The 27829-nt window shown below is 38.7% G+C and overlaps 1 protein-coding gene across 4 annotated transcripts; it reads right to left on the bottom strand.

Moving 5' to 3' along the window:
- Nucleotides 1–458: 458 nt before the first annotated feature.
- On the bottom strand, nt 459–27632 carry nedd4a (NEDD4 E3 ubiquitin protein ligase a). Of its 4 annotated transcripts, XM_020661363.3 has the most exons (29): nt 27404–27632; nt 25019–25092; nt 23442–23520; nt 23298–23336; nt 22796–22849; nt 11359–11409; nt 10886–10947; nt 10503–10608; nt 10085–10248; nt 9817–9931; nt 8549–8662; nt 8288–8371; nt 7898–8017; nt 7379–7666; nt 7032–7109; nt 6772–6826; nt 6613–6671; nt 6414–6479; nt 5972–6201; nt 5335–5456; nt 4788–4858; nt 4575–4670; nt 4414–4487; nt 4254–4314; nt 4097–4156; nt 3901–4008; nt 3690–3786; nt 3380–3452; nt 459–2357 (listed from the first exon to the last, which is right to left on the bottom strand). In XM_020661363.3, exons 1-29 carry the CDS (start codon nt 27446–27448, stop codon nt 2255–2257), a joined length of 2748 nt encoding a protein of 915 aa, XP_020517019.2. In that variant the 5' UTR covers nt 27449–27632; the 3' UTR covers nt 459–2254. The 4 variants fall into 4 exon arrangements, with proteins under 4 accessions (XP_020517019.2, XP_065809058.1, XP_065809059.1 ...); XM_065952986.1 differs by lacking the exons at nt 22796–22849; nt 23298–23336; nt 23442–23520; nt 25019–25092; nt 27404–27632 and adding an exon at nt 16405–18115 and having other exon boundaries at nt 7379–7624; nt 7655–7666; XM_065952987.1 differs by lacking the exons at nt 22796–22849; nt 23298–23336; nt 23442–23520; nt 25019–25092; nt 27404–27632 and adding an exon at nt 16405–18115 and having other exon boundaries at nt 7379–7621; nt 7655–7666.
- Nucleotides 27633–27829: the final 197 nt, after the last annotated feature.

Here is a 27829-nt window from a genome sequence, read left to right as displayed (position 1 = left end):
ACTTAAAGGTATTTTGCTTAAGACTATTTAGATCTTCATATATGATGAGTAAGATTTTGATATCTATCCTTCGACTCACACAAAGCCAGTGCAAAGATCTGAGGACTGAGGTAAGGAGATGTACTTTCTTGTTGTTGGTGATGACTCAGGCAGCAGGACTACAAATGAGCTGCAGATGTCTGATGGAAAATACTGTTACAGTTAATCAGCCTGCTAAAAATAAAAGCACAAACAAGCATGGCCTTCTTTAGATAGAAATCCTTAAATTCTTGCTTTATGATGGTAACACGTTGATTAGGCTGAGTCCTTTCTAGCTTGATTTGTAGATTAAAGTGTCACTAGGTCAAGGTAAGCACTGACTTTTATCTTCTCCAAAAGGCATCCTCAAAACTCTCATTAATTATATAAATAAACACACCACAACAGCTAGATAAGTGGATCAGTGATACACAGGATAATTGTTTTAAATATGTATTTATTTTCCAAATATATTTGATTTGGTTTGCTATATTTCCCCCAATAAGGATTTATCATCTACAATTCATTCCATCCATTAAAATGCTGTCTATATGTCTCATGCATGTTGTCGTAATGCACTTACAGGTGTTATAATGAAGTTCTATGATAACAAATAGATATATCACAAATAAAAAGTTGACTATTCATTATTACTCAACAGACAATAACATATAACAGTACTTCCATTTAGAGATAAGAACAACAATAATTAATCAAATTCTAAAATACATAACAAAGGCCTCTGTATTGAAATTTAAATAGAAGTGAAAGAAGTGAATGTGCTTATTTTCAGCTATGTTCACATGTAAACATTTCCACACATGTGCACTCAAGCGTAGGATCATTATCTTAAAGAGGGATTGAAGCAGTCTACAGGTGACAGAATGGCAAAGATTCAGACAGATCAGAAGTAAGACTCATCGATATTTAGAAAGTGCGTCACTTTATAAAAGCTTAAGTATAAAAGTGTTGTCAGAGACAAGAACCAGCCCTCAGTGTCTTTTTTTAATCAACGACCTGTAAACATGGCAGGTAGTGTAAACACATGTTTAACCATTAAAACTACTGCTTAAGTACAGTTACTTTTCTATAAAGGTATTACAACTGACTAATCATTCTGAAAAAAGACAATCATCTGTACACAGTTTCTTAACCAACAAAACATTTTTTTTTAAAGTTGTACTCTTAAGAATAGAGCACTGTGCTTGTGAATAGACATGCATGAGGAGTAGAAAAAACAACAAAATGAAATCACTCATTGAAGAAAGGCAACAACACAGCATATTTCACATACTGTTTGCAAACTTTACAATAAGGTCAGTCTGTTGGATTGTGTTTCTACTGACCAGGAGTTTGAAAGTGTGTGTACATTAATCTATTCCTCGGACAACAGAGGTGTTGAACTATATGTTGAATAAAAACATGATGTATGATGTAGCGGTGAATCAAATACCATCATTAGAGGTTTTAACAACTTGAGTCATGTTTAACAGTTTTAAAATGTTCTTGTGTTGTCGTATTTTTTGATGACTTAAGTCATATTTAGTTATCTGGAGTCAATATGTAAAATGATGCATAGTATTTCACAACCTAACACTGTATGTAGTCACGTCTTTTCTACCTGTGGACGACACAGACAATAACTACAGGATCATTTGATATTTCACTGGTCCTGGTAGATCACCTCTTAAATGGTTCCATAAAACACTTTCTTTAAGGGCAGTTGTCACACTTCAACAGAAACATTTTCTGCTACCAATAACTCATTGTTGGATTTGCATCGGTGTTTCTGATAAGACGGAATGAAAACTATATTAATAGAATAATAAACTGTTAAGTAAAGGAAATCTTTATGTCAATTATATTTGGGTTAAACTGAGATTGTACGAGTTATGAGTTCTATATTCACAAATACCTGCAGAGAGAATCAGAGCACATTGTTTTTCAGAGGCTGTTCAGCCAATATGAGTGAATGTTTTCAAATACAAGATGTATCTTTGTATTTTTATTTTGTAAACTTATTAACATACAGAGTGATTAAAAACCTCTTGCACTACAGAGACAACGTCCCGTCTCCACTTGCTGTTGAGGGTTGTGTGACTGTCCTTCATTGGTCACACAGCTGGCACAGATATGCGTATGACGCACATCTTGTTTCACTCATCACAGCTCCACACCCTCCATGGCTTTACAATGATGGCAGTAATGTCAGTTCAGCTGGTTTACTGTAGAGGAACTAATCCACCCCGTCGAATCCCTGTGCATTCTCAATGGCGATGTTAAGTTTCTCCCTCAGCTCTTCAAAGGACTCATAGGGTGGCAGGTCCAGTCGATTGAAGCTTTAGGAAGGGGCGAAAAAAGACAATGAGGGAGTGAAGAAAAAAATCACTTCTAGCTGTTGGAAGAATAAAGATGAGGGTCATATCAGTCATAGATTCATTTGTAACTTTTCAGTTAGTTGCAAAAGAGGCAAAAATGTCCTAATTTTAAAGTCTAAGTTGTATTTAAAGCAATAAAAAATGAATCCTATACTTCCCATAATGCCCCTAAAAAGCAAATTTAGCATTAAAAGAACATAAAATTGGCAGTACAATCAGTGGCCTATCCCCTTTAAAATCCTGAAGAATCTCACTGAACCAGATTTATGTATTTACCTTTAAAAAGGAGAGAGTGTTATGACTGCAGCTAGCCACTAGAGGGCTTTAACCCACTATGCTCAATTAGACTTTAGTTTGTCCTTTTTCTTATGTTTTTAAACTTTCATTCAATCAGTAACAGTTCACAAAACCTCAGTGAAAACTGAGCTCATAACAGCAAAGCACAATGTACATTATCATGCGTATTGTACGGCAAAATATTTATTTTATGTTTTTATTTAGGACACAGTTGTAGATCGTTTAAAGGAGTTTTTAAGTTGTTATGATACAGACTGACTGACGCCTCCTTATCACTTACTAAAAAAAACCCGAGTTCCAGGAATGAGTTTGATGATTTCTATAAAGATATTTCTAACGCCTTTATCTGCTAACACGAGGTCAATGTCAGACAAAGCGATCTAAGACATGCGGCCTAGAAATGCCTTTGTTTAAAATGTTCACTATAATGATTCACACTGTGATACACATGACCGTTAAAAGAGCAGGGCAAGACGTTTCGGCAGTAAACACTATTCATACATGTACAGGATAAGATCAGCTAAGAAGTTGCTTCTTTATCAAAAGGAAATGCCAAACTGACACACACACTTCAAGTTCCTCACAGTAGCTGAAAATGCTGGCAACTGGGCTCAGAAAATCAACAACAAAAAACTGAGACATATTCCTAAGAGTGTGATTTTGAAACACCATGGTGCTGTGCTCACCATGTGTGGGCTCGGGGGAGTTTATCACGTGTTCCCCACTGCTCGATGGTGAACAGCTGTGGTCCGTTAGAGCCTGGAAAATGAAAAACATCAAACATCAGACAAACACACTCAGCATGTTTTTTTACTGGTTTACTAACAAGAAAGAAAACAAAAGTTTGAGCCACCTGCGAATTAAAGAAAAGTATGAAGGGAAAAGAAGTCATGCAAAAAGGCAGATGAGGCAAAGTGGATCATTTAGCCAAAAAGCAGGAATAACAAGCAAAAAACCTAAAGCAGGTGCTGGTAAAATACCAAGCAGGTATCTCACCATAGAGCTCAGCAAAGCCGTTCATTGGGACTCTTGAAGTTCCCGTCACAAACTGTAAGAGCCGGATTCGCTTTTCTGCATCCATCAACAGCACTGTCTGTAAAAACACAAAGACATTTTAAATATTTAATTTACACAAATTCATTCTTAAATTCTGAAAAAAAGCTACAAAGGTCAGCTCGTTGTCACCAGGCATGAAAAGATGTCTTACCTTCCAAAACCACAGGATGACGACGTGGTTGGCGCAATAGCTGTTCTTGTATTTGGTGTTCTCCCGCCAGTCGTTCACATCCACGTCTCCAAGACCACACATGAGCAGCTGTGGGGACAAGAAGCAGGTCAATCATTCATGTTTCTGGAGTAACTCTTGGCTGATTTCAGCACATCTGATAGACAAATGAACTCACTTCAAGCTCGTTCTCGTCAAAGATCTTAATAAGATCTTGAGGTATCAACTCAAAGAACCCCTTAAAACACAAATACAAGCAAATTATCATTTTTTTGTTCATGCTGTTAAATTGTATCTTCAATGTTACAAATAACATGAATCAGTTGAATCCTTACGTCTTTGAAGGCAGTCATCTGTTTCTGTATCCTGTTCACAAACCTCCACTGCATCACTAGACTGTCAAACAAAACAACACATCAGATTCAAACCATAATTATCTCACTGTTAAGACGATCAAAACAAGTGTTTTTTCTTCAACTGAGCGCTTTTCCTTACTGGATGTATTCCTTCTTGTTGTCATTAGTTACAACTATCTCTGTGCCGCCTGGCTTCAGTTCATGCTGGTGAGTCTAAACAGGAGAAATTAGAGCTATGAATTATATGAATTACAGAATAGAAACTGAAATGTGTAGAAGCAAACAGCACATTGACCATACCTGTCCAAACAGCTCTTCATCAATGGTGAACCTCAGATCCAAGTCTGCCGGGTCGTTCTCCAGAATCCACATCAGGGAGTTGAAATACTCACTGTCCTACAAAGAAATCAAACTTATTTTATGAAGTGAATTTCTTCAAAGGTACATGTATTAAGACGATCTGGATCTAAGTTGTTCACTTAATTATTAGTAGTGGACATATTAGACACTCACAACAGACTCCATGTCCTGGAGAGTGATGGGCTTCTGCAGCATCATCTTGTAGAAAGGCCGAATGAAGAAAGCTTTGAGATACACAAAAAGTTAGTTCTCTATTAGCACACGATTTGCTCAAATCCCTGCTGTGCAGTTTTATGCTCAACTTTTCATTTCTCGACATCTCTCTGTGTGTGTGCTATGAAATGTGTCAGCAACACACCTGGCAACTATTTACCCGCACGGGGTAAAGTGTCAGTTGTCTGGAGGTTTTTCACTCTTTCTATGCCAACAAGTTCTACAGCTGTGTCAAAGATGTAAGTTTCATTTTATTTGACAAAGTTAGGAAACCAATGTTTAAGTCAAGTCTGATGTTGCCTCCACACAGTGAGGCATTCATCTTACTAATGAAACACTGATAACAGACAGGTACTTAGTATATGCTGAAACCTTTAACCTCTGTATTGTTTTGGGTCTGGAAAAGTTAGATGTTCAGTGTATCCCTACTTTGACCAAATAGATGCAGAAATGTCCTCCAGTGGCACACTAACAGTTAAGTACTCACCATCGAGCAGTTTGCCATGATACACAGCCATGCCTGCCACGCGGCCAATGAACTTGAAGTAGGTGAGGTGGTCCTCATTACACAAACCAGAGTTTGGGTTAATCTGGAGGGTGTAGTTGTCCCTGTAAAGCACGTCAAACAACAGGAAGGGAAACCTTTAGACAAACTGTTTCCTCATCAAGCTTTCCTGCTTAAATATAGATGTAGCTCTTTTATGATCATGATACAAATCTTTAGTATCACTGATATGACAAATATATTTTGACATGACGTTAAAAGGTTTATTGATGCGATTCTGCAACAATGCCGCAACAAAGTTCTGCCATCATAACGTCTTTGTACTGACTTTGTATTGAATCTGCAACAGTGTGATATTGGTGAACAAACATTTCAGTTAGTGCTGCCTGGCACAGTGAAAACAAACAATAACATTTCTCAGAACAAAATTCTAACATAGAGTCTGAGATCGTAAAATGAGAAATGATTTGTGATTTGAATGTCTGTGATATATTAAAAAAATATATATATATAGATATAATAAATTAAAAAAATGATATTTTTGGAAGCCTGTACTCGTACAAAAGGCGTGTATGATGGCAGTTGTGAGGTCATGACAACAGACATTGTTTGTACTCACGTGGCAGAATATTCAAACAGCCCATAGTACGGGTTGAACATCTCCTTAGACATGAGGAAGAACCACTCCCTGGCTATGCCGCCGTAGTCCAGTCCTTTTTCTCCCTCGAACTCCACCCACAGTCGGGCCTTCAGCAGGTCTGCCTTCTTTACTGAGAGGATGCGTCTGTACGAGTCCTCCAGCAGAGCGTTTCGCCTCAGCTTCATCTCAAAGCGGTTTGGTATGTCCGCCTACATAAAAGTCAGGGGTTAATAAAGAGAAGGATTATGTTCATCTACAGGTTAAACAAACACTACATGTGTGAAACTGAGACTGGGAAACTGGTCTCACAGGTAAAGAAACCACTACACTGATAATCGCTTACAGATTTTGTTATCTTTTATTTTATATGCAAAGTAGTGATGACTATTAATGTTGACAGGTTTTCTCTGAGGACACTCACCGGTCTTTTCAGCTTCTTTCGGAAGTATTCATATTTCTGTTTATAATCTCTGGAATAAGGCACTGCCTATAACAGATGGAAAAGATGGAAAGCGTTCAGTGACAACAACAAATCAATGATAACCTTATGACCTTCAATGAAGTCAGTTATATGTATATCATGTTACTGACGAGTTTTCTGGATTTGTTTTTGTACTTACTGGTCCAGTTATAGCTGAATTCTGTAATCTGGGGTCATCCCATTGTGTGTTCTTGGTGTCTATGAAATATTAGACATTAGAGTCATTTTCTTAATATGGGAACCTATTAATCATTTTATGAGTCCAGGATGTATTTCATGTATGAAATGTCATACTTACTGTGATCAATATAGAATATCCTCCCATCGCTGTGGACCCTCTCCTCCCAACCGGGCTACGATGAAGAACACATCACATTCTCTGATAAGTCAGACTCCGATAAGTTTAGACTAAACACAATAGTATATCAGAACAGTGCTAACAGCTCTGATCTTTTATCAGAACACAGAATACTTAAGACACCATTTTTTCTTACTACTTGAGATATTAAGTTTAATATGATGAATGTGTTGCTGATTTCCTGTAACAGATTAACTCACCGGCAGTGGGCCCAGATCAGATGGGTCAAGTGAGACTTTCCTTCTCATGTTCACAGGAATCCTAAGTCTGGGATCTTCCTGTTCACAGGAAAACAAAGGATGTGTGTTTCAAAAAAGGATATGAGTGCACAGGAAATAGTTTTTTAAAGAAAATTGCTTTTTAAAAAATATTTTTAAGTTACCACCACATTGAAAGAGGTAAACTTAACAGTTGAGACCATTTCTTGTAAGTTTTAATAAAAACACTGGCTTTCTTACAGCTTTCCCTTCATGGCCTTTACATGAGCTAAATCCATAGCTGTGTCTATCAATGTAAACCTCAGGTAAATTTCACTCTGTCTTCTCACCCAGGTAGTAGTCTTTGTGTTGTGGTCGATAAAAAAGGGTCTTCCACTTGGAGCACTACGAACCTCCCAACCAGCTGGCAGGAAGCCAGACTCGTACGTGGCTTCAGGGTTTGGGGTGTGCTGAGGAGACTCCTCTGGGGATGTAGGCAGTTGAGGCGGAGTTGGGCTCCGAGGTAAACCTGCATTACTCTGTGTTGCTGCTGCTGCTGCTGCTGCTGCTGCTGCTGCTGCTGCTGCTGCTGCTGCTGCTGCTGCTGCTGCTGCTGCTGCTGCTGCCTCTGAGGTTCTCTGGCAAACAAAAATGTAACACCAAAAATGTTAACACAGAGAGGTACTAGTGATAAATAATTCAATGTCACTTGATTTCTGATCAACAATGAACATGTCAGATAATACATTGTTAAAAGGGGTGAGATTTAAATGTTGGGCTTGAGAGTTTTAAACATTGTCACCGTCACAATTAAACTGTCATGACAGTACACATACACATTGCCACTCATGAGAAAACCTGCATTGTACCTGAATGAGTGGTCGTGTCCATGAAGTGGACTGGCTGATGTGGTTGACAAAGTAGCGTCTGCCTTTGTTGTCACGCTTCTCCTCCCAGCCTGGAGGCAACCCAGACGAGGTTGGAAGCAGCTATTGAACGACATTACATTTAAATAAATGATCAATACTGACAACCTTAGGGTTATTGAGGAAATAAAAGAAAACAACATATATAACTGCTCCTAAATCTTTTTTATTATATTTTATACTTCCGCACTACTTTAATAGTGAATATTGAAGCTGTGACAATAAATTAAGAAATACCTGTGAGCCTTGAACACTCATACATTAATTTGGTGGTTCAAGACAGGCTTGGTAAAAAGAAGGACGGAGTGATTCAACAAGGAGTGAAACACTTACCACAGGATTAACAGGATGTTCCTCTCCTGATGAAGTCTGGGAACTTCTTCTGACACTGGAATGGCTTGAATTACTTGCATGATTCTGCAGCAGAAGGATGTGAAAGACAATAGTAATCACCATTAATGTACATTTACTTTCCACTCCTCTTTCCATTGAAAGCTTGTGGTCCGTATAAATCTTATTATGAGTCTCTCTTCCTCTGACTTCCGATAATCAGAGCCTCATGCTGCAAAAAAGAATAAAAAGAAAAGGACTCACTGTCTGGGAGGTGCCAGCAGTGGGCCCTGAAATGTGATCGCGGGGTGTAGCTGATGTCACCTGGTTACTGCTGTGATACAAGGTGGATTCGTCCTCAGTTATCATTTCCCAGCTCTAGAAGAGGATACAAAACAGACACAGTGTGTGATTGAGCTACAATAAATTAAAATAGCATTAACAAATTCTTCAGTTTAAATACTCTGTAAGCCATTGTTTTACAGTAAACCTGTGAGTTAGTTTGTTTGGAGTAATTCAAAGTGGATTTCTTCAGGTGTTTATGCCCAAGTCATCTGAGGACACACCAGAACTACACTGCTACAACCACCACTTGATTCAGTAAGGGATCCAGAGCCTTCAAATCGCTCATCTACTGCCCGTAAAAATACATTTTAACTATCGGGTTGTGGACAGTGTGCTGTGTAATTCTTAAACCTGCATAAGCTGTATTCTTTTGCTACTTGAGGCGCTAAAGTCAAGAAGTGATTAACACACAAACAAATCATTATTTTTAAACTGGTATGTTAAACAAGTTGGCAAACGGTTTCCCATTTAAACATCCAGCAAATACAGAGAACCAGTTTTTTGGTTTCTACAAACTTCTGAGTGGAATATTCAGCTCTTTATCAGCTAAAAGCTCAACTATGATGAGCACGTCTGTCCGCTTAGCAGGTACTGTAGGGTACACTGGCCTTATAGCGGGTTCAGTTTTTTTTTTACTAAAAGCTGGGAGCAGTGAGAGTAAAACAAATAAGCATAAACAATCACCTTTTGGGCAAAAAAAAACACGACAATCTAAAAGACAGTTGGTGGAGTTAAGGGCGTTTTTATGTCAGTTGCAGCACTGGACAGTACAACTGATAGTGTCATGCTAATTTGTCTTTTAGAAAAATAAACAATGTGAAAACAACCAGATAAAAAAAAGTTTTATTTCACAGATTTACTTATTTGCTCTTGCTGTTTTCTCTGTTATTTTATTCTAAAGCGCCACCATTGCTCTGCCTTTGGCTTGCTGAAGTGAGGCATACTATGAATGGAGTGAATACCAACAATAAATGACAAACCTTTAGTCAGACATGCTGGGATTATGAAATGTCTTTTTCTTTGAATATAAATAAACTGTCTAGATTTTATAAATCATTATCTGTTCTCCATAAAAAAAGGGAAAACACTGCTACATCTGAACAGAGCACAGGAAAGCAATATAAGCAAGACACAGTAAAGGGAAAAATGCAAAAGGAATGCAAATTGGTTGTAAAAGTTAAGATTACCTCAGGAGACTCTCCTGTGGTGTTCTCTTCGTGGTCTGAGATCTGTCTGCGTGTAGTAAAAGTATGCGCCTCCATATTATTATTGGGTCTTCTTTGCATCCCAACATCACTGTCCCTGTAATAGAAAGACACACACGCAGACACACACGCAGACACACACGCAGACACACACGCAGACACACACATTCACACACAAACACACGGTCGATCAGTACATGAAATCAAGGCAAGGGATCTAGTTTTGCTCAGGAGAGAGGAGCATTCTTACTGCATTGTGGGTCGTTGCCACTGTGTAGTTCTGCTCTCATGATGGACAAAGTAGGTCCTTCCCAGGTTGTCCTGCCGCTCCTCCCAGCCAGGGGGCAGAGCGGGCAGAAGCTGGCTTTGTCTTGGACCTGACATGTCCTGGCCCTCTAGAAACTCCCAATCACGCTGCAAAACATATAGAGTGGACTACAATGGACTACAATCATGATGGAGACAATATCTTGATGCCAGCTGTTCAACTGCACACTAAAAGAAATCTGTGTTTAATTGGCTAGTAAGCTTCAAGAAAGCCTTACAGACTGACTGAAAAAGTGCATCCTCTTGAAAGAAGGATATTGACATTGATTAATTAAACAAAAAAGGATCTGGGGTATTTGGAAGATAATAGGGTGACATTGTGTCGCTTTAGCCTAACTTACATCCGTGGTGTCCTCAGTCTGATCTGGCGTTTCCTCCTCTGAACCTGAGTTTTTTGGCAGGTAGGTCATTTTGAGACGCAGGTGACCTTTGACTCTTGACTTGTGGCTGCACAATAAAACAAAGTAGTTCTTTTTAATTAAGCCATCGAGAAATATGAATAATGTTTTTTTTAGTAATAATTGTTTTTTTATTACTTATGATATATTGATAAGTAATAAAAAAAGTTTGGGATCAATTTATTTTTCAATCTGTCGATTGTCAGGGATGTTTAAAAGTAAAGTATGAATCGAGGCTGATCATGTCCTCTGCAAAGAAACACATAAAAATGGGATGTAATAAAATAAGGACACATTAGATTTAATAACCATGAAATCAAGCAAACCTTCGTGGGTGGAGCAGAAAATCCTTGAATGTGTATGGCCTTTCTGTGTTAGGATTTTCTGTCTGAGAAAACAATAGAAAGAAAATCTTTAAGTCTTCAAACACAAACCCTTCATAATAAATCCTCAGTAGTACTCTTAACAGAAAACAAGACATGATGTTGACAGTGAACCATGGGGGAACAGTAAATCATTTGTGGGTGTTGAATGGGAAAAAAAAAGAAAAAAGGAAGGTAACATAAACATGACTGACTGTGTTTCCAAAATCTCAGACAATGATGTGGAACAGACACTAGAATAAGGGCACGCCGCACGCATGTTTTTATTTACATGGGAACAGGGGTGAGAGCGAGTTTACGAGCTTGTACAGTAAATGTTAAAAGTAAAAACAAGATACATTACACTTGTGTGAACTTAAACAAGTCATAAGTGTCAAAATACAGAGAAGAAGTATCTCATGCAACCAAGGACTCACCGGTATCTGATTTAAGGGGACGTCCACCTGTCCCAGAAAGTCATCACGTGTCTGACAGAGAAAGAGAGAGAGAGAGAGAGAGAGAGAGAGAGAGAGAGAGAGAGAGAGAGAGAGAGAGAGAGAGAGAGAGAGAGAGAATCCACACAGAAGTCAGGATCATGACAATATTATCTTCTCCTACACACACATAGACGCACAAACAGAGGGCTGGCCTGGACATGTTTTGTAACTTTGCCATCTTTGGAGTAATAAGAACCACAGGAACATGCAGTATTTATTAGTTGAGTTGGTTTTATTTATTTATTTATCTCAAATCAAATCTTTAACATGTACGTTAAAAGGCTTCTTCTTGGGAAATGTATCCACCATATCTATTTCTTCATAAGCCATTTCTCTCTGATTATTTGATTATAAATGATTCTAAAATGCTGATCCTCACCACAAACATGTTTGAACATGAATCATTGTCAGCCATCGACTTGATCTCACTGAGTTCATCAGCCCACCGTGAATGGCTGCACTGTGTTACTGCTTGAGAAACTGGGACAGTAATGATGTAGCATTTAGTCAGATACACTCTCTTTTCTATGAACACATTTGCTGCGAGTGTTTATTACCAGTCGCAAACATACACTTCACAGGGGAGTCAGCTTTGTGACCAAATTAACACTGGTGGCAGGTCAAACTTTCAGAACGAGGTATAGAGTGTTTACGTGAATAAATATAGACGTGAGGCCTCCTCCGTCCTGCCCTTGTGCTTCTAATAGTGAAGCCAAGAAAAGCAGTTAAGTCCAGGTTAAAGGAAAGGCAACATGTGCACAAGCAATGACAAATAATCAACAACATAACCAAACCCATATGAATATTGTCCAAGTCAACATATGATGTACTTTAATTTTGTAAAGATGTTTTTGACATTCAGGATAATTAATAAATCTATCACTTTGAAGATGCAAAGCAAAACAACAACACACTACAGATTGCATGCAGTTTTGTTGATCTAGGAGTTAAAGCTTACTGCACATCAGCACTAACTTTGAGCCTCTGGAAATAACAGGGTCGGAGTACTGCTGCACCAAAGAGTTATTGTTAATAATCTAATCTTAATTCCTTGATTCATTTTTGATTATCTGCTGGGGTTTAATCCCCAGCCTTTCCTGCTGCGTTGGACTATTGGGATAGCAACCCTTAACTTACAGTTGACTACAAATAACACATGAGCCATTTCATTCAACCCTTGATGACCTCTTTTTTTTCTACAATGTGTGTTGTTAAAAGGCAAAACTTAATAATCAAGGAAAAAAACACACAATAATTATTGATTCATTATAATTATTATTAAAATCATTAAAAAAGGTCCAGTTTAGTACGCAGTCAGGCAGATAAAGGCAGTTAAAGAGGTTTTGTGGTTGAAAACAATTCAATTTGAGGACTTTGAAAGTAGTTTTAGTATAAACAATCATTGTTTACATTCCTAGCCTGCATCATTTCTTCATTTCCTGTAGTCCTCTACAAGTATGGCTGTAGAGCATTTTGAAGGAGCACTTACAGATATTTCTGGAGGTCTCTTGAGTACTCATGCTTAAACAGGAATCAGTACTCTAAGTGGTGCTGTAAATGTCAGTTATAATGACGAACACATCACATTCATTTTTGAATTCTTTAAATAAATGGCCTTTTAAAACATATGTAAATCATCATGAAATAGGTTCCTCACCCTTGTAGCTTTGTTTTCAACAATTTATGTAATTATGGGGAAAGTGTAGAGTTTCTGCAGACTGAGACACTGGTTTCAGAACGTCTCTGAACTACTCTGTCCTGTCATGCATCTTTGTGGCCACACTCATATGATGTCTTGATTCTTAGATATTTCTAGAAATTAGTAAATTCGGTGCATATCACAAGTTTCAAACACCAGTGTCTAAAAGATTTTAACTTGAGATACAGTGTTTGCTGGTGTTTTCATGAAAATTGCCCTTAAAGACTTGAGAAACACACACAGATATATTGAAAAGGATTTATCATTTAGGTGTCACATTCACATCAGTTGTCATTACTAAAAGGAACTACCTTCAACTTAAAACCACAACACATTTTCGATCCCAATAGCAGAATTATTAACCCAAACTACCTCAGCACATCAAAACAACACTAATTAATATACCAAGACATTTTAAACTGATGGACAACTGATCTCTCTGAAACTTGGCCTGGTATTTCTTAAAAAGTCATGCATATAGAACTACAGGCTTAAATCGCTGTCGTTTTCCTGGAAAACTTCCAAGATGATTGCTGAGGTGACTGCAAGATTCAAAAATAGTTTATGATTTAGACACATCAGGACACTGGCCAGGATAAGAAGTTAACCATGGATAAATGTCCATTCAGGGCATCCCTGAAGGTTCATGTGACACTAAATACAACTCAGTTTAGCATGTGGCATTAAGCAGTGCAGACCACATACTGCAAGAACTTGTGACGAGCAGCGACAGACATATGTTAACGTGTCTGTGGAGCAAGTTCAGTGATATTCATCAGAGCTTGGCACAGACAAAATACTTTCAACAGGTGGACTGCAGCTTGTGAAATCTTAACTTCGAAAGAGCCACACAGATTATGTTATTGAAGCAGGCAAATAGTGTCTGATGATACTCCCCGTTGAAGAATTTACAAACACACCAGAGAAATGAGCTCATAAAATAAGTTGTGGCTGTGTGTCGATTCATGAGATCCCTACAGCTGCCGATGGAAAGCTAAAATATCATGACAAGGTTAAGTCAAAACTGTCAAATTAATGTGGATAACCTTTCTCACCTGACTCATTTTACTGTCACTGCAGAGACACTATCATCAATTCAGATTGTCTACAATGTTTATTATTTGGTATCTAGTCTACTCTTGAAGAAAAAAGAGGCCCCAGTCTTCCTGGATGGTGGCAGTAATTCAGTTTTTAAAAGAGTTAAGGGGCCGTCAGTGGCCTAGTGGTTACTAGTGGGCGCCCCATGTACATGGGCCTTGAAGCAGGCAGCCAAGGATAAAACCCATATGTGGATCCTTTCCCACAAATCATTCCCAAATCTCTGTCTCCCTGACTTCTGATTATATCCACTGTCCTGTCCTAAGGAATCCAACTTTAAAGAAGAAACACAACCACAGACATAGAGGCAGCTGCACAAAAATATCACGTGCCACTTTGTGTTTTTGAGAAAAGTCCAGTTATAGTAACTATGTTTTCTACATCAAGACAAACTCTGTGACAGTGACTTCACTGAAGTATGTCTGAGCAGGGAGATGTCTGATTCATGTGAGTGCTGAGGTCACTCATGGTTGTTCATTAACTTACGAGATGAGGCACTGGGGGGGTCATGAGGGCACTGCAGATAAGAACAGACACAACATATTTCCACTGTGGAATTTTCTGTAGAGACCAGCTGAATTATAACGAACATATTTAACTATAGCTGTTTGTCAAAGTTTCAACAGGAGAATTCAAAACATAATTAAGAGTTGCAGAAACCAATAGTTAGTCTCTTTACTGCAGAACTAAAAAAAATAATAATGAAAAACTAACCTGTAAAGTGTATCCATAGGTATGTATAATATTACTAACATGTTCAAACAGAACTGAAGGAAAGTCGTTCATTTTTCTTTTTGTGGTAGGTATATCAAACACTGGCTGTACTGCACTTTTTGTAAGCACGATGTTATCTTTTTTTACCACTGCTGTAAAAGATAGATCATTTACGAATATAAAGCTGGTTATCCAAACTGAGTCAATAAAATAACAATCAGTTTAGAAAACACTGATATCTCGTGGACAAAAAATACGTAAGAGACTTTTATGTATGCTTCAAATTTTGACTCATGTTTCCGTGTATTTAGAAAGAACACATACTTTTCTGACAGATGTATAACCTTAAAGGGTGTGAATAATTTTGTTTTGCCAATCTGTGGGTGTATGCATTCACAATGTAAACAAAGCTGAGTTAAGTAAATGGGCTGGTTAATTACTGGAGGAGACCTCCTTACTTGACAAGCTGCTAAATGCAGGGGGGGGGGGGGGTTGACAGCTGATACTTCACAAACACTGCATGGCAGGGGGACCCATAGGGAAGGGACACACCACCCTTTTACTGGGAAAGGATCATACTCCCATCTTGCCTACATTACATGCCCCCACCACACAGACACACACACCATGTCCACAGATGGCTGGCATGACTGTGCTCTGCTCTAGTATCATGCTGTTAAATTTGAATCCACGGGACTGGGCAGTGCTACAGACCAACAGACTATCTGGAGTCAGGGAGAATATTTCAGAGGAACTTTATTTATACCAGCAAGGGGCACTGCTTTTCCCACCACTAAAATTAGCCTGAGTAAATACTTAAGTCTATTACTCACAGTGCTAACATAATAATAAAGAAGGGGAACTATTCTAAAGTTGAGCATATATCAACACATATTAATAAACAAACCGACCTAAAGTTGTGTAGTGGGCTACTTTTCGTTCTCATTCTCTCTTTTCATGAAAACCAATATACAAATGGATTTACTGTAATGTAACCCAATGCCACTGAATGTTTGTCCACATTGGGCTTGTTAATTGCATGACTTAGCTGTAGCAATCCTCTCAGTTACTGAATTTCGCTCTAGCTTGTGGTAAGCCTAATAGCTGAGTACACAACGTTTTAATGAGTTTGAATAGTAAAGAAAAACAGAAGAACAGCATTTAAGTACCATATTGAAACACATGGAGTATAATTTCAACACAAAAAAATATCAAACTTTCACATAGCAACTATTAGACAAATTTAGCCTAAAGCTAACATTTATCCATTTGTTTTATGTCGTATTCATGACTGTGCAACTCAGACAGCCAGCAGAAGTCAAAGTAGTGTCACCGGAGCAGTCAAATCAAAGCGTGTGGAATCCACTAGAACCAGTTAAACAGCATTACATGACACAAAGGTCTCTTAAGGAAATGACTATTTAAGATCAGTTTGCCTCTCATTATGTTTCAGGGGATATAAACTGTAAACTCACCTTGTGTTTTTGACCTGGACTCTTTGGTGAATTATTCCCTTTGTGGCTTGTGTTTACATCCGTTACAGAGCTAGGCAACTTTGCTGGGCAGCAAGGTGATAAATGAATGTGCACATGTGGGGAGCAAGGGCTACTGAGTTTTGGATTTGAAACATGACAAGAAATTCCAGTGTTAGCGTAGGGAACTTCCAGGGAAAAGCTCCTTTGTATGGCGCGATGACAATTGTTTTTCTCGGGCCTTTCCTGGTCTTTTCCTGATAAACAAACCTTCTGGTTTTGCTCCAATGGTCTAGTTGAGGAAAATAAACAAGCTGAGGTACTGCGATACAGTTTTTTGCAGGAGTGAAGCTCACCCTCAGGATGTGCGGCTGGGTGAAGAGTTTCGGGACATTCCACATTAACTGTAGCTGTAGTTGAAGCTCCATTCCCAGGTATTGTTGGTCTGTGGTGGGCAAAATGCAGCAGCACGCTGCTAGAGTGCCGATTCGATCTGTCTGGATTTGATGACAGTTCCATTATTTTACTCATGTCTTCCATTCTGCATTTTGGTTCATTATGAAAAGGAATATTAAATTGCACCATGTGTTTGGTATCCCTGAACTCTGCTAAACAGCTTCCTTTTGGCAGACGGTGGCCACTTCCTGCCGTTGTGTTGGAACCTTTGCAAGTGACTTCCTCATTATCTTGCGAGAATGTCTGAAATGTCTGAAAAGATGACTGATGACAGCCCTTTGTTGGTGGGAGAGCAGGGAGAGCCACAGGACTGACTGGGGATGCAGGTGGGGTGGTACAGGGGCTCTTTGGGAATATAACCAAGGAGGAGCACCGTCTCAGGGGAACCTTGGACTTACAGCGTAGACATCTCTCTTGGGTGGTCCTGTGTTTTTCTGGAGTCTCTGGTTCAAAGATGCTGTTGCTGCTACAATACCCAGGATCACTGGCCATACTACTGCTGCAGGATCCACCTTCAGAGCCACTACCTGCTCCTCCTTCACTGCCCCCCGGGTCTCCATCCTCTATACTGCCGTCCACCTCTCCATTAGGCTTTCCACAGGGCTGTAGCGAGATCTGTAGAATGCTCTTCCTATTACATACTCCAGTGTGTATCCGTGGTACGAGTACTGAAGAGTATCGCTGTAAATTAGCATTGTCTGGTGACAGAGGAGTCACCTTCAAGTGGACGGAACTGTGCGTCAGAATCTCTGCAGGGCTATAAGCTGGCACACTGACTTTGCTCTCATCACCATGGCTGCTGAGGCTCTCTGACAGAGGGTCCGTGTTGCTTCGTCTTGACGCGAAATGCAAGCGCAGCCTGCGTGCCATTCGTTTAACCTTCTAATCCCTGCAGTGCTGGTGAGAGCTGCATGATCAAACTTGCTGGTAGGAAAAAAGGATAGCAACTGCTCCAAGCTCTGCTCTGTGATCACAATCATTAGCTGTACATAGCCAAAATAGCTCTGGTGACAACCTACATTCCTCTCCAGGCTGATCTCAGCTTTTAGTCAGAGGAGGTCAGTGGTTCTGTTTGGAGACATGACCCAAACATACGACCTTTGAAACAAGAGCAATCCCAGACTTCAGTCCCTTTAGAGCGCATGAAAAGTACAAGAAAAACAAAGTTATTCAGGAACTATAAGATTTTCCACCACTGGTCTGCATTATAATCTTAGCTTAGCTTCTTTTTCATGGTACCTCCTGAGCTCCAACCACACTGGCGCCAAAAACATTGTGTCTTGTCCAGTTCCTGAGTACCCTTTCCCAAAAAAACAACAACGAGGAAGCCCTCAATGCTGCATCTAAGACTGAGGTGTTGGTAAACTGTTACATCTGCTCCGGGACACTCACTGAAGACTCTACTTCCTGCTGCAGCTATGCTTCTAATGTTTCTGCAGCTCTGTGCCCCCACAAATATTTTTACCCACTGCTATTGAGTTACAGGAAATCAAAGAGAATGACTTTCAACATAATTCTGTTTCAAACTGGACAGTGGGCTTACGAAATGGCATAGCAAACAACTAAATCACCATAGACTGTGAAATAAAACGCAGAAAAATGATTGCAAACTGTAAAAAGTCAAAATGTGTCCTTTTCATGAGCACAACTTAAAAAAAGACAATGTTATTTGCCTGCAAAAGAAGCTGAAGATCTGCCACAACAGAGATGTAGGGATATATACATCTCCAACATATTATCTTTTTGAATACGGATATAATGGTGATATGAACCAGATAGAAGTGGGAAAGCTTCCATGGTGACATGACACCTGTTATATGACACTTTGTGTAGCAGTCAATGCTGGTCTTATTTCCTTGCCATGATTGTTGGCAGACCTATTTATTAACAGCAGACTATTGTGTGCCAGGATGACCTATTTCAGGACATTACGCTGCATCCCAAACAGTTCCTGTAGGCGCCGTAACAGTATGAGACATATCCACAATAAAGGTATGATTCACTACAAGAGGCCAGCAGTGGAAGTCGTCACCTATTTTTTCAAACCATTATGACATGCTACCAGGAAACCTTGTGATCAGCTATTAATCACTCACCCAGCAAGGAGATAAGGTGTGTGATGCACACAACCCATTTATGCCAAGTCATACAGTGTGGTGTAATAGGCCAATAATAAAGCAAAGCAGCCTGTAACATACAAATGAATGTGTCACCAAAACGAACAATGTGCCCGCCTCACACTGAAGGACAAGCTATATTTAATAAACTCCTACAATAACGTCATTATAAACTGTGTCAGTGGGTGTGGTGAGGGGTGAGGCTTAACATGAGACAAGAGGATGTCTCTGTCAATCAGCACGGGCCGCTGTAATACATATCATAACCATCAAAAAAAAACACAAAGCACCAAAACAAATCTGATATGTCTGAGATTTACGATACCTGGAGTAAAATCAAAAACCTGTACTGAAAATAACCACTCTCATATACATATAATCTGTACAACATATTGGACAGGCAATGAAACCTACATTTTTATTTACTGGAAAACTACTGCCACCAGCAGATGGTTTTATTTGTACAATATGTCTTAGGAGCGACACCTGTAAGTTCTTTGGACAGAGTATACATGCCATTTTGACAACTTTGTCATAACATTGCAACATGAACTTTGACTCTCTGTGTCAAACAACTGTTGCACAAAATGTCACTGCACTGTCCTCCGTCTATTCTCTCTTGGCAGCTCAGTAATGGTGACAGTAACCAGGCTGCTGATCACCTGTGGGCATTTTTCACCATCTCAGTCACTTCTGTACCAAGACAGACACGTGTATAAGGTGTATATATGCAACAGTATCCTGGGTTTTTTGCAAAACTGTTTCACAGTTTCCATAGAGATGAAAGAAGAGTATGTATAAATATCAATACACTAAGCACTCACTACCTGCTCAGCAGATAAAATCAGCATGAACGGCTCATAGATATTTCACCGCTGGCACATAAGAAAATAACTGTCGTAATCAGTAGCTGAAATGTTCATCACACTCACTCACAGTGTCGCTATAAAAAGTGTTGAAATAGAAAGAAGTCAACCTCTAATGATACAGGGACAAAGTGACTTTGTAGGTCTATGTGGAACTAAGCATTACCTTGATTCACTTGAACCAAAACCAACAGGATGTTTCCTAAGGATTTCTTGATAATTGCAGAAATAAATGCAGATGATGATTCATACACCAACAAATAAACACAACTTTAAAAAAGATGTTTGTAGCAAGTATGAAATCATCAGAAGTAAGTGCTAGTTTGAGGTTATTAACAAACCAATACCAAGACAAATGATTTTATTCTCACTACCACTAAGCTTGTCCATGTTTCTGTGAAGACATTTAATACCAAAAATACCTCCCTACGCACAATTACAGACACTAGTTAGCCCTTTTTTAAAGAACGTCTAAGCTTCTCATTCTGGGGTGGCGTTTTTACTTGATTTAATGCCTTTGTTCCCAAAAAAAAAAAACAGTAGTTGGTCTTAGGACTCATTCTTGCAGCACTTTTTAAGAGAAGATTACACTATACAGTTTTTGACATTTTTTTCAAGATAGATTGTAATGAAACAAACAAGCATTAAAGGACGGTCGTATTGATACTAGGTGTTAGCTCAAACAACAAATCACAAGTATTTATCATTTTACATCAATTGTTTGTTGTGAGATGAAAGACAGCGAAGCAACTCAGTTTAAAAAGTGTCTCTCACTTTCTAACCATTCCTGTGTGTTGGGGCAGCAGTGACACACACGTACACACAAGCACGTTCACAGTGCTGACACACCCTCCCTCTGGATTTGTACAAAATTCAACTGGAGCATGAAAAACCAGCCTCAAGTCAGACACACCCTGATTTAGTTTTATCAGTTGGTCATATTTATCTGTGACACAATAACATATACCCTTCAGCCAAACAACAACAAACATAGGAGAAACTGCTCAGTATTTGCACCTTGTCTTGTGAGGGAAGTCACACAAACAACAGATCAGTCCCAAACAGAGAGAAACAAAAGAACAACAAATCTACAAATGACAAGAAGCCAAACATTTAGATTGTAGCTTCTTGTTATTTTTGCTGAGGGGCTCGACCAGTTTGGACAGGTTGTTAAGAAGTTTCCCAGCATGGAGAGGACAGGAGAGAAAATCACAAGTCAATAATGGCTTCAATTCAGTAAGAAAACTACAAGATTACTTGCACTCTTCAATGCCCCTCTTGGCCAGGACACTCTTATAAATGAGATTCTTAATCTCAAGGAGGATTCTCCTGACTAAATACATTTTAAATAAATAAAATCTCAGCTCCTAAAACATCAATATATTAGCATTTGTTTTCTAAAAACTAAAAACATTTAGAAAATAGCTTTAGAAGGAGTTAGATTGTGGAAAATTGCTGCTGTCTTCTAAACAAAAACAAGGTTGCTTGTTTAAGGTTCACTGTAAAATAACTGTTTCTACAAGTGTAAGGTGATATTAGGTTGGGACTGTTCCCATTGTCTAACTTTCTGAATATATATTGTTGATATCATACACAGATCTTACAGTCTGAGACAGCAGTGGAGCTGTCATTATGGTGTGAATGTTCAGGTGTCACAGGATCTGCTGTGCATTGGCCCAGCATGAAACTAGGTCAGCAGCTCTACTGATATCATGCTACAACCCTGCATTTCAAAACAGCTCAAACATAGCTGTGAAATTACTGAATAATCAATATACAGTAGAACCATATACTCCTATCTCCATGCTCAATGTACTGTTAGTCAACTACCTTCACCTCACTTATCATACAGCTGCTGCTACACACAAGAACCCAAAACAATTGTGTCATGACACAAACTTGTTGCTGTATGCACATATCTCCCTCATGATATTCAACACCTGATGTGATAAATGACTCTTACAATTTCCATCAACACTTAAAGTAACAGACATTCGGGTGCCCTTAAGGTAAGTAGTTGTGCCCATATTTACAGGTCTGACTAATTAGGTATCCCAGTTTTGAACAATACCAGACAGAGACCATGGCAAAATAAAGGCTGTCGTATCAGGGAGATAAACTAAGTTCACCTTGCACTGACTGGATGATACCCACATCCACAGAAATGTGGCACATTACTGTATTTAGCATCCACAGTGTTTTATGGCATACTCAAGTTAGCTTATGTAATAAGATGATGCTTCTGAATCAAAATATAAAACTTATTTTATTTTAAATGATTTCCTAAATCTGTCTAGCAGGGCTTTATCAAACAGATTTATGCTCTACAATTCTAAGCATTACAACTATAATTCAAGACAGGTCTCCTTTATGGCAGATTTGCTCTGTCAATTTCTTTCAATCCTTTGTTGACCGTAAAACATTTTTCTGATCAGTCCAAAGGGCCACTAGTCCCATCTGTGTGGAGCCTTTGCATCACAAGTTTTTAAAAAAAACATCAAACATGTTATACACCTTTGAATCTTTTTCGGGGGGGGGGACGTCTGGGCGGAGGGCTGTTCTCGGCGTGTACTCGGCTAAATGTACTAAAGAGATGAACGTGGTGGAGGGTGAACATTTACGGGTATATCTGTTTTTTTACAGCAGCTTTTTTTTTTTTACTTGACTTAAAGCTATTTGTTTTTGAATAAGAACTGTTACAATTAATCAGTTTTTCAAAAAACAAATAGGAAATTATTAGGTATCTGATTGATCATTTTAGTTGTTTTTCTGCTCTAGATTCTTTTATGTTAAATGTTTGCAGCTTTTCTTTGTCTTGTTTTTAAGTCAATCTGAACAGCTTTCCTCATTTTTTCCTGTTGGTCACACATAAACCAACTTCATAATCTACTTGGAAGGATTTTAAACAGATTAAAAAAAGGAACTAGAGCAATCAAAAAATAAAAGATGACTTACCAGACGATTCTCATCAAACACCTCCAACAGCAGACGATGCTTCCTGGGATCAACCTGAAACAAAAGGCAGAATGTGAAGTGAAGATGCAGAGGTTCTGAATTCAACAATGACCCATAGTCAACAAAGCAAAAACACAACGTTTAGCAAATGAGATTTGAATCTGAAATATACAATGCAGCAGTCAGTATGTCTCCTTCTCAGTTTTGATTCTGGTCAAGAATTGTCTGTATTTGTTTTGCCTAGAAAAGGTAGGCTGTTTTCAGGCATGCCAACACGCCCCTCGCTTTGCCAGATATGAGAACAGTTACCACGGCAAACCAAAAGGTGTTGCACTGATGGAAGTAGGTAAGCCAAATTGTTCAGTTATAATGGATTCCAGCTGAACTCAAAAGCATTGGCATTTTTGTAATCCACAACCAGAAACACTGTAAAACTTGGATAAAGTAAATAAAAGGCTACATGTCAGAGTTACATATTGCCCCTTCAATAAATTTCACTTACTCTGAAAAAGAATTCTTCATTCCATTGTGGGTCCAGTGTCTTTGTGTACCATGAAATGGGAAGGAGAAATAAATCAGAATTTAAGAAACATTAAGTCACAAATAAAATACATGATTCTGCAAATGTGGATTTCCACTTACTCACCTTTTTAATGGTTTTGGTTTGAAGACTTGTAAGTTCTCCATTGACAGGGTCATAAAGAGACAGTCTTGTATATGGATCGCTGTAAGAAAATTGAGACACATTTAGACCAAGCTGCAGCGTAAACATCCATTTACAAGGGTTTGAACAGTTATGATCTACTTTGTGCTCCTCGTGGTTTCTGTGTTCCCTCTGCAGGTCTCTTGTTGTCTAATTAGATCAGGAAGTGCATTCAGACCACAGTTACATTTACATAATGGATTCAGCTAATCTATGCTTAAGGAAAGCTTGTTAATATGTAATGTTTTGATAAACTCTGATCTCCATTAAAACCACATAAATCTGTAGCACTACATTATGAATGACCTAATCTAAAACTCACTTTAAACCTGTAGCAATGTTTCTTCATTAGTAATACATCAAGTGATTTATGTTGGATTGTTACTAAAACTATAGTTATAACATAAACGAATAAACAATGATTAAGAAAAAGACTTAAAAACCTCAAATCAAATTACAAAATAAGCATTTCATAAACCCTTACAGTCGTTTACAGTAACCTTACTGTAATCTGACGTTGTTGTTGGATTGTATTAAGAGATTATTGGGGATTTAAAAATGCTTTTGAATGTTATTACAATTTTACATACAACCAAAAATATTTTTTTTAAACTCAAGAAACAGGCCTTTTTCAACATTTTCTGTATACTGAGAAGTGTTTTTGTTTACTTTACGTAATACCTTATTTCAGGCCCATAGGTCCATAACAATCATCAACATCACAGGGACAACAAGACAAGGATACGATTGTTGTTCCTCTTTACAGTAAAAATCCAACAAGAGGACACCCTACTGTAGACTAACCCTTATCTCTATTCTTTATTAACGAATGCTTTCAGAGGAAATACAAGGAGCCTATCAAGTATCTGATTCAGGTTCAGTTTCCTGTTGTGGTCAATGCTGCAGTCTCTTGTCGCATAAGACTCAACAGCCAACAAACTGAATCCGGTCCTTTATGCTCCTCTCTTTCCAAATTGCTGTAACTATATGTGAGAATAATCAATACTTAAGAACTATGTATCCCCAGAGTGTACATCATAAAAAAAGAGTTTACTTAAAGCTCTGTAGCACAGAACAAATCTGTGTATGTAATCATCAAGAAATTAATATATGTTTTAATTTGATCAAGTGTATGAATCTAATGTGTTTCTCTTTCACATGTCATCTAGGTTAACTAAACTTACGTTTGGTAACTGTTTCTACCACCAAATAGGCAATTTCTAGAAAATCTAGTCTGCACTTTGAATTTTTGATAAATCTTTTCTATATTGAAACATGAACTGAAGGTTTGTAAACTACTTTTACGTGCCATTCAAAGTTAAAGGACATTTTGAAGCTAAAATAAACATTTAATTGTTCTAGCATTGGGATGATTTTCAGCTCTTAAAGGCTTGTGTGCAATAAAATCAAGTCTACTCATTAAAAGATTTCAGACTCCAATTAGGGTTATTATTGAAAGCAACAGTAAGTAGCAGCCCTGCTCATGAGTTAGTAGAAAGTGTATACTATCTACAACATACCTGGCTCCGAGTATATCTTTTTTGGCCAAACACATTCCTGCAATAACTTTCACTTTCAGGATCCTGGCATCCTCCTGAAATAAAGATAAAAAGTGATCATGAGATTTTTAACTTTACAATTAATTGAAGAAAGAAATTGTAGTCCAAAAGAAATCTGTGATGCACAAATGTAATACTGACATAAAGTATCTGCGACAATGCAGACAACCCTCGGTCAATCAATTCTGTAGCAGACGAGGAAATACCACATCAGCTTAATGGTAACAAAGTCAATTCTTGACCATTTTTTGATTCCAAGTGAAAGTGATTGACAAGCTAAACAATAAATAACAATAATAAATCACTCTTAAAGTAACAAAATGAAAGAATTTGGTTTGGTGGGCTTTGGCGTCTACCAAAGGTCTCTTACAGCACACAGTAGTTTTATGACACCCCCACTACTCTCCCTCACAGACAACGTACATTGTTGATGAGAAGAGGGGAGGTGAGAAGATAAAACCATGTCTGGTTGGGTTAGATTACTTTCTGCAAACGCTAAAGCTGTTTAAAATAAGACAACAATGACACTGACAACGATACAGCCAAACATTACATCGCAACCTGTGAATGACATCTGCAGGGACGTACACTCGCCTTCTTGCTCGGTCACTCTCTCTTTTCATCATCTTAGCTTCATCCGTCACAGTCCTCTTCCGTCTCTTAGCCTCATACAGTCCCGAGACAGGCAAACTAGCTAGCAGCCGTAAAGCTGTACACACGGCCTGCTACCAAACTTATAGTGATATAAACGGGCAACCAGAGTGTTCTGTGTACATGGGAGAAACCGTGTTCTGCCTGTTGAAAGTTTTTGTACTATTAGATCGACTCTGAAACTACTTTTTTAGGTGTGATAAAGTTTCATTCTGTTGCTTTAATTTCTGTTTATGCAAGATTCACAACATTGAGAACGCAATGAGTCAGCTGCATCATATAAACTATATGTTTCACCTTTAGAAAGAGAACAGCTGGATTGATGCATCACAAACCAACGGACACAAGAAAGTTCAAAATGGTAATGACGTCATATATTTATGAAAAATAGCTAATTTGGGTTAGGGTCCCTTGGTGTCAGTCTGTACATGGTTAGCTCAAGTACTGAAGATAGCAGTGTGTATTGTCTTGTGTTGATGAGGTGGTGCAGATCACAGCTAAACAACTTTTGATGGAGATTCATACGTGCTCCCATTTCAGAAGTTTAGAAAGAAACAGCAAGTTACAATTCACTTAGCAGACTCTTTCATCCAAAGTGACGTACATCAGAGAGTAAGTACAACACCAATCCATTCATACACCGCCACCGAAGCAGAGGGAGCAATGCAGGGTTAAGCGTCTTGCCCACCGGACACATCGGACATGTTGCTCAGCTGGAGATCGAACCCTCGACCTTCTGGTCTACCAACTGAGCCACAGCCGCCCGGAAATATGCAGAAATATTTGCGTTGTCAGAGCTAAATGAATTAACATAAAACAACAAGTTGTTGCTTTTTAACTAATTGTTCAATTGGTTGTATAAAAGCAATGGCACTAGGTTGTGGTGTTTAACTGAATACCATATTACATCTAATTCATCCAGATGCCAAATATTTTGGTTGGTCAATTGATGTGCTTCACTAGATATAAATTATGTGCTCTAAGTTCAGGTTTGCAATAGCACAAATAGCAAGGATCCTCCAGACAACACACTGATAAACCTAAAAGTGTCTTTTTTATTTTTGAATGAATCCCTGTCACATGCATGCAGCTCACACACCCAGTACAAAGAGTACGTGCTCCTCCGGGATGACGTAACATCCCGATAATAATTAGCACTTCAGAACATTTCCCATAAATCGGGTTCATAAACGCTTTTACTGTGACGTTAGTGAATCATCCTCATGATGTTTCGCAATCAATTTTACTGTCTTGCCGTACGAGGCATTACTTTAGGGCCCTCTTAAATGTACCTACAGATCTCACAGCATGAATTATACACCAGAAAATGAAGATTTTTAGTGGATGTGAGTTTGGTCCGTGTTTGTGCAGGGGAGGGGGAGACAGACTGCTCATAAGTCTTTACCCTGGTTGATAAGTGTAAAGCTAACTAAAACTATAGTTTCATCGTTAGCTGTGTCGATTTCCCACCTAAAAAAAGAGCGTTTACACATTACAGCTGAAGTGAAACTCCTTCTTGCAGGGTCTCGTCACCCAGCTTGTGAGTACGTCAGCTTGCCAATTAATTTCCGGACCATTCCAGTTTAGTTAGATAGCAACAGTTAGCGGTAACTTGTTAGCTACCTGGCGAGCTATCACATGAACAGCTTCATGCAAATGCTGGCAAACGAGAAAGAAGAGTAAGTTCAACACTACCTCATCCGCCTTAAGTCCTCGGATCTCTGGAGGAAGTGCAGCCATAATATCCTTTTTGCCCTTCTTCCTCCCTGAGAGCGACGACAACAAGAGGACAGTTCAGCAGCAGACTCTGAGGTTTTTTGTTTGTTTTACTTCTCCACCTCTATATGTTCAGCTCACTGCGTGTTTACGCTGGTAGACACCGTGAACCTGACCAAGTGGCTAGTTGTGACACTGTCGTCACCCACTGTGTACATCCTCCTCCTCCCCTTTCTTCCTCCTCCTCCTCCTCCTCCTCCCCTTTCCCTTTCCCCTCCTCCTCCTCCTCTTATTCACCCCAACAGTGTTAAGAAGTGACCGACCACCTGAAGGCATCATCAATTTGTCAGAAAATATGCAGGACACTTAAGAGAGGTGAAAGAAAAATACTTTTTAGATATTATA

Source organism: Labrus bergylta, chromosome 3 (genome assembly GCF_963930695.1).
Source record: "Labrus bergylta chromosome 3, fLabBer1.1, whole genome shotgun sequence".
In the NCBI taxonomy this organism is placed as follows: Eukaryota; Metazoa; Chordata; class Actinopteri; order Labriformes; family Labridae; genus Labrus; species Labrus bergylta.
This window is presented reverse-complemented; position numbering and strand designations above follow the sequence as displayed.